General features: G+C 40.2%; 1 protein-coding gene across 1 annotated transcript in view; it reads left to right on the top strand.

Annotated features, from left to right (window-relative positions):
• The first annotated feature begins 3,220 nt into the window (after positions 1-3,220).
• Positions 3,221-7,291, top strand: part of LOC127659831 (uncharacterized) — a 6,782-nt gene continuing 2,711 nt past the window's right edge. The window contains exons 1-3 of the mRNA XM_052149778.1: positions 3,221-3,304; positions 4,189-4,283; positions 6,492-6,610. Coding sequence (XP_052005738.1) covers positions 3,221-3,304; positions 4,189-4,283; positions 6,492-6,610 — 298 coding nt within the window. The remainder of the gene's footprint in view (positions 3,305-4,188; positions 4,284-6,491; positions 6,611-7,291) is intronic.

Raw genomic sequence — 7,291 nt, 5'->3', positions numbered from 1 at the left:
ATATGCCACATGCACGCTATAGTCAAAGTTTAGTGCTATATTACATCGTCATTATAATACAATATAATGCAGGATTGTCATCTGTCCTCTTATGTCAGATTCTTAAATTTAGTCAACAAATTCAATCAGAATGCAAAGACACTGTGTTTGGTGTATGGTTACTATGACCAAATAAAAGGAAGTCGGTATCAATATAATACATTTTTGGATTGAGATTTTGGATTGAGATTGACCCAGGCTGTTTAGCCTGTGTCATGTGGATTTACACATACACAGCAAATTATAATTGCATAAATTATGTTAAGAGATTCATGTTTTAAATGTAAAAAATTGTATGTAGAAATATGAAATTATTGGAAAAAAAATGAAACGTCTACTTTTTAACTATATGAAACTAACACCGCCATTAGGTGGCGGCAAGTCTCTAATGAGGGAGTTGATTCCTTTATTCCAGGGGTCGACAAGTAAGGTTGGCATAGGGCCAAAAAATATTTTTGACACTAGATGGCTGGCCAGAACATAGTCAATGGATATTTTAAGAAATTAATTGATGAAAAATGCAACTAGAATTGCATGTGACAGACTGTTACAGTGTCTTTTGTAACTGGTAGTGAGCTGTTACTCTGTGTTAAATCCTGTAGTAGGACAGTCATTAACAAAAAGCCACATTTGTGTGGGGGTGTCCGGTTTTACACTGAATACATTAATAAAGCAGTAGGGATGAGTCACGATTTTCGAATATTCGATTTGTTGATTTAATTATAGAATATCGAATAGGTCGATGCGATTATTGTCTAAAAAAGATTGATGAAGTGTTTCTGCCAAATGCCTCTGTTGCAGCAGATATGTATCATCAAGAAGTTGGGTCAACTCTGACCAGGTTGTTCATGTTTGGCAGTAATCCCATCACATCAGTAGAGGACAGAGCCAGTGTGGAACAGCACTTCACAGAACAGTGGCCTGACATTTCTGTTCTTTTGATGAGGCAGTGAACTACAATGGCACACCTTTCAAAAATGCGTTGATGTGTCTAATAAACACAACAAAAAAGATTTGCCTAAAAATTGTTCATGTTTTATTGATTATCTGATGTTTCAACGATTTACTTAATCAAAATAAATGCATGTAACAAGCTAAAATTTCTGTAAGTGTTTCCATGCATATTGAAATATAATTTCATTTACATCTTAGTGAAAGCTACCCTACATTTCAGATGACAAATGTGGATATTTGTAGGCCTATGAGATTATTAATTCATGATTCAAAAGTGTAACAGTTGTTACTTATTTTTATATATTTGATATAGTCTATTGGTGAAGTAGCTTTTTTTAATATAGAACTGCTTTTGAAATTATTATACAAATGTAAAGTCATTCTGTTGGATAATATTTGTTCCTTAGTGTAAAATGGAAGTATATGGTAATTTTATTATATGAGCAAAAAACTATGCTGTAACAGTTTTAGAACTAGACAAATCTCTGCATTAATAATATGGTATTAAATGCATTAAAAGGCTAATATAAAAATTGCTGTGTTTGCTCGGGATTTGAACCCGTGTCATGATCGTAACGTAAGTTCTACCACTCGGCCATGACTCACTGAGAAATGCCCAAACGTTCAACTCTTCATTCGTTTCATTCCTCAATAGAATAGTAAAAAAAATATCAGCTTAATTGCACCTAATTTATTTTTGTTTGTTTATTTGATTTTTTTTTTGTTATCGCGCTGCTCCCCGGCCCGGGGAATAGGCAATAGGCAATATGAAATATATAGGCTATATATTGTTCTTGTCTCTATTTTTTCTATTTTTCTGGGCTAAAAATGTTTTATTCTGTTTACCATAGTTGTAGTATTTCATCTTTACTGTTAATTGACATTAACCCCACTTACATTTCAAAATGCGGCAATTGCTGCTGTTTTGCACAATATCCATTTGCGCCACCTGGCGGTCATTTCGCGAATGACTTGAAATGCGACTGGTTTATTGTTTCTACGGCGATAATAGGCATTTTGGTTGACTACTGTAGGTGTTTGCCAATGACTGTCTTGAAAGGCATCCTCAAAACTGTAGTGAGCAGGAGTATAGGGACGGCAAAAGTAACCTATATTGCGATGGAATGCAATATAAACTATAAGAAGGGCCTTCTCTCCATTCAGCCTTTTGTCTGATAACCACCGTGACAACTTCAATGCGTGAACACGTTTACATTTAGGCTATTTCAATAGATTTTTTCAGTCAGTGAAGCCAAATAATTGGGTGACAAATAGCATGCATATAGACTATTAATTTTACAGGCTAACAAATACAGTGTTTGGAAAACTCTTAATTTGAAAAACAATGAATGCATATCCTGCCAATCAGATTTAGCCCCACCCACAGGGGAAAATCGGAATATCAAGTCGTTTTTCTGATTTCCGTGCAAGAACGGGAAAACCAAAAATCAAGTCATAATTTAGTTTTTTCGTTTTTCCAAAAAAACGAAAAAACGAAAAAAGGAGTTGTTTTCTCGTTTTTTCGTTTTTATATATGAAAGCAAAAACAAATGAACGAACGATACCCGGACCCAAAATGTCGTTTGTCAAGTATCTTCATAACATAAGAGCAGTCTTATGATGGACATAAAGAGTTGTGAGAGAATGAGGCGCGTGTGAGATCCGCGTCTCAGCAACGGCTGCTCTTAAAGGGCCAGCATCCAATAAAGATTACTGTCAGTAAAGTGACTCAAAGAACAAAGGAACAGAGAAAATTACTCACTGCTCTTGACTAAAGACCTTGCGTAGCTTTAATTAGGATTAGTCTATATATAATTTATGCAGCGCAGACTGTCTGATAACTTTATTCAGTTCTGTATATGTCCTACCTGTTAGACAGGAAGGGCACAGGTAAATATGACATTTATTATGGGTTTATGTGAGGATTGTTTGAAGTTCACTTAAATTAAAAGCTGTTTTATTTTTTGAAGCCTAATAAATGTTTTTTAAAAATTGAATACTAAGGAGACCATGGTTTCTGTGTGAACTGATTATTTTGTAGACATCTTTTGAAAATGAAACAATTGCGTGAGTTTGAGGAAGATAAAATTAATTAACTTTTTAAATACATTTTTTAAAAAGGAAGTCAGAGTTGTGTTAATATATATACTTTTTTGTTTAAAAAAAGTAAAAAAATACGTAATTATGAGAATTGCCCTTTTTTTCACTTGAGCCCCTGCCCCTCAATATGTCTGTGCACGTCCCTGACCTCGCTGGTGCCAGCGTCACACCCCCCGCTCATTTCACAAGCAAAACTGAAGCTCAAGCTGAGGTGTCATGTTATCTAGTTATCTAGAATATCGAGTTTATATCGTACGTAAACATTAGCTAGCTAGCAAGATAAATTAGCATTGGCCAATCACCGACTGTAACTACCACCAACAGCGGGATGATGTCCCAGCACATCGTCTGTGATCTTGAAACATGGAAAGTTCTTTCTTTGAGCGCCGCTTTGTGCATTGTGCGTTTTAACGGATACGTAATATACCGTAGTGCACTGGACATACAACCTGGCAAGCTTGGCGAAACTCCGCCTTTGACATTGGCCCCACCTCAATCCTCAGTTGGCCTTGTTTGGCCCAAGGATAATCAGTGGAGAGAAAATCCTGAGCAGGCACAATGAAGCCCCGGAAGTGACAGTGGGAACGCTACTGGCCCGGCATGCACATGCATGCCCTCATTTGGCCCAATAGTGTAAACGTGGAAACAAGCGATACTTCTGTAGATAAAGAATGATGTACTGCAATTGCATGAGCTGAAGAAAACGATATGTTGTCGGTGGCTTTGTTCAAATAGCTTGGGCAGGTAGGACAATTGGGAATATGACTTTTAAACTAATAACTGAGCAGAAGTTATGGTATATCCCATTATTAAGCAGAGCACAGTAGATTTGCATAAACTCTGGCGACAGATTCTTAAGACTGATGTATGGTGACTACGTGTGGTCAACTTGAGGACTGACAGTAACTGTTCTCTGAGAAGTGCTGTATAAGTGTAGTGATCTTATTGTGGAATGTTTCAGTACAATCCATCAGATGCTGGGTTATTGTTTTTTTAGCCCAACCATTTTTAGAATTTAATGACATAAATCAAAGGTTAGTTTAAATAGAAGTGAACACAAAAGTTTTTATTCTGTTATTACTCATACCAATATAGGGTGACCAGATTCCTGCTTGTGGAAAACGGGAAATCATCCACTCGCATGTCACCAGCTCCAACCAAGACATCCAGCTGCTTTTTAATGTCAGCAGGTATGATTCCTCTAGCCTGGCCTGCAAGACTTTTCTCAGGTCATGAATGTGCAAAGCTATGGCCGTGCACAACAGAATGATCCTTCCCTTGCGTGCACCTTGTCAGATTCGGAACTATGCTTCACATAAAAAAATCGCTAACACTTGGTGTGGCACACTTACTTTTAGCAGCATCAGGACTGGACTGGGAAGAGAAATCTTGTTCCTTGTTGACAGTGTTGTTCGCTGTCCTTTTCTGAATATCACTTCGCCGTTTTGTGGTCCGTTCTGCATAATGCGGCGGCTCATTTTAGCTTATCGTGGCCCGTTTCACAGCCAACCCACTGGCCACTTGGTTCTCCCAATGGCCAGTCCGCCCCTGATCGGCACCAAAGTGCGTCGGCCCACCGTGAATATGCCGGTATGCCAGACTACCAGTCTAGCCCTGAGCAGCATCCACATGCTTTTTTGTATGAACATGCTGTGCGATGTCGGTGCGGCCTCCATGGGCAATGGAAAAGCAAGCTCCACAAATCTCACACCTCACTTTACTCGACTCTGTTTGCAACTCCATTTTTAGAAATGTAAACTCTTTTTGAAGATCCTCATTAAATGTGCATGCACGCTTCCTTGCCATTCTTCCAGTCGCAATCTCATCCGTGTGCTCTTTCAAACTGAATGAACGTTACATCTATATAGCGCTTTTCTGACACTACACTCAAAGCCCTTTGCACAGTGAACAGGGGACTCTCCACAACCACCACCTGGATGATGCAACAGCAGCCATAGTAGTACGCTCACCACACACCAGCTATTGGTGGAGAGTGGAGAGGAGAGAGTAGAGTTACAAAGCCAATTAATGGATGGGGATTATTAGGAGGCCATGATTGATACGGGCCAATGGGGGGAATTTGGCCAGGAAACCAGGGTTACACCCCTACTCTTTTCAAGGAGTGTCCAGACCTTGGTTTAATGTCTCATCTGAAGCATGGTGCCTTTTTACAGTATAGTGTCCCCATCAATATACTGTGGCATTAGGACCTACTCAGTCTGGAGGGTGAGCACCCCCTGCTGGACTCCCTAACACCTGTTCCTCAGGAGGTCTCCCATCCAGGTACTAACCAGACTCAACCCCGCTTAGCTTCAGTTGGCAACAAATCTTGAACTTCAGGATGATATGTCTGTGGCTATGACTCTTCAATCAGTTCACTAACTGGACGTCTGTTGATAGGGGATTGTGAATGGATAGTTTAATCCAGTCATGCACTTCAACAACACGTGTGATTTTATTGGTTTTACAAGCCGCATCCTTTGCTACCTTTGATTAGAGCAGCCACAAAACTGAGAAAGCCGCATAGGTGATAGAAACATTTAAGGAGAGGGGAAATACGGGACAAAACACAAGTTGGGACATTAGAAAAAGTGCTTGAATACGGGAATGTCCCGGGAAAAATGGGATGCCTGGCCACCCTACCCCAACATCGTTCCAAACTTCATTGTTCTTACCATACATTGACCGACTGACTGAACATTTGAACCCTAATAGCACACGGACATCACCCAGATGTCTATTTGATGTGTGTGTTTACATCTGGAAGATGTATTTCTTAGGTTGGTTACTCATCTTCATCACGCTCTTAGACGTTTCCTCTCGGATGTCAATAAGAGATTCAGCAGATATATTGGAGAAGTTTAAGATCTAATTAAGATGTCGTATGTTTGTAAACCTGATCTTTTGTAGACATTGAGCAGAGGTTTGCCAGATAAAAATATCTAAAACAGGATATCTCTGAGATGTATGCAAGGACTGATTACCGACCGGGCCAATGGGGCCAGTGCCCAGGGGCCCTTGACTGCCCGGGGGTGCCCTGGGCTTTAAGGTTGCTTGGTCTAGTTTGGTGATCCCCCCCGCTTGAAAACCCTTTTGGGAATGAACAATGTCCCCCCACCCGCTCAACAACTTACTTTTGGGCATGAACAACGAATCCCCCCCGCTCAATAAATTATTGGAGATAAATGGCCTCAGGGCCTTTGCAAGTCATAATTCGCCCCTGGATGTATGTCTGGAGGTGCTTTAGACATGAGCCTGTTTTTAGTTTGTGATGTTCAGCTTCTGTCATGGTTCACATCTTTCCTTTGCATACAAAGTGTGTTTCCTCTTTTCTAATGGAAATAGTCAAACAGATATATTATTTTTAAGCTCAGATGACAGTAGTGCCCATCTCCCAGATTCAGTCTGAAGCAGCTTTCACACTCTTCTGCTGGGATTGGACTCTTCTGGAAACTGGACGTCAGAGAAATGCTGTTCATCTTTGGACTGCTGCTGCTGCTGATACCAACTCATACATGTGAGTCCACTTTCACATCAAACTCATGTTAGGATGCCATGTGGTAGATGCATTTCTGTATTACAAACATTAGCGCTATGATATTTGTTTTACGTAGTTAATAGATTAAGCGTTTCAGCAGGTTGGTTACAGGTTTGGTTTATGTAGTTTACTTAAAAATGATGAAAGGAGCATCAGAGATAAAATCATATAATAAAAGCCCACAACTCTCTATAAAGCCACTTGACATTGATGAGCATCAGTAAGTTTAGGCACATAGAGTACGTCGAGGGATCCCATATGGCAATTTGTTTTTTTACAATATACAAAATGGCCAAAAATACTGTTGTAGGGCGGAGGAGGGCGGGGCTGGGCTGGAATGATGCACGCCCGGTCCCCAGTCGGCACCAATGTAAGGGGGGTTAATGGAAAGGAGGAGGTGAGAACCTGGCTTAATAATATAAATAATATTGAATTAAATAAAAAGACACACACAAACACATACAGGGGAGATGCCTGTAATTTTCTCTCTCTCGACCTGTTGTCATCGGCCACCTATATCCCTTGCGCGCACCATCAGGCCGATCAGGGACCGGGTGCACGCCGTTCCAGCCCTTCCACGCCCTCCTCCGCTAAACAACTGTATATTAGGAACATATGGATAAAGGCCATCTGCGGAAGGTGGTGCGACAGACCCCGTTG

The sequence above is a fragment of the Xyrauchen texanus genome, chromosome 19 (assembly GCF_025860055.1).
Source record: "Xyrauchen texanus isolate HMW12.3.18 chromosome 19, RBS_HiC_50CHRs, whole genome shotgun sequence".
NCBI classification, from domain to species: Eukaryota; Metazoa; Chordata; class Actinopteri; order Cypriniformes; family Catostomidae; genus Xyrauchen; species Xyrauchen texanus.
The sequence above is the reverse complement of the archived record's forward strand: the minus strand, read 5'-3'. Positions and strand labels throughout refer to the sequence as shown.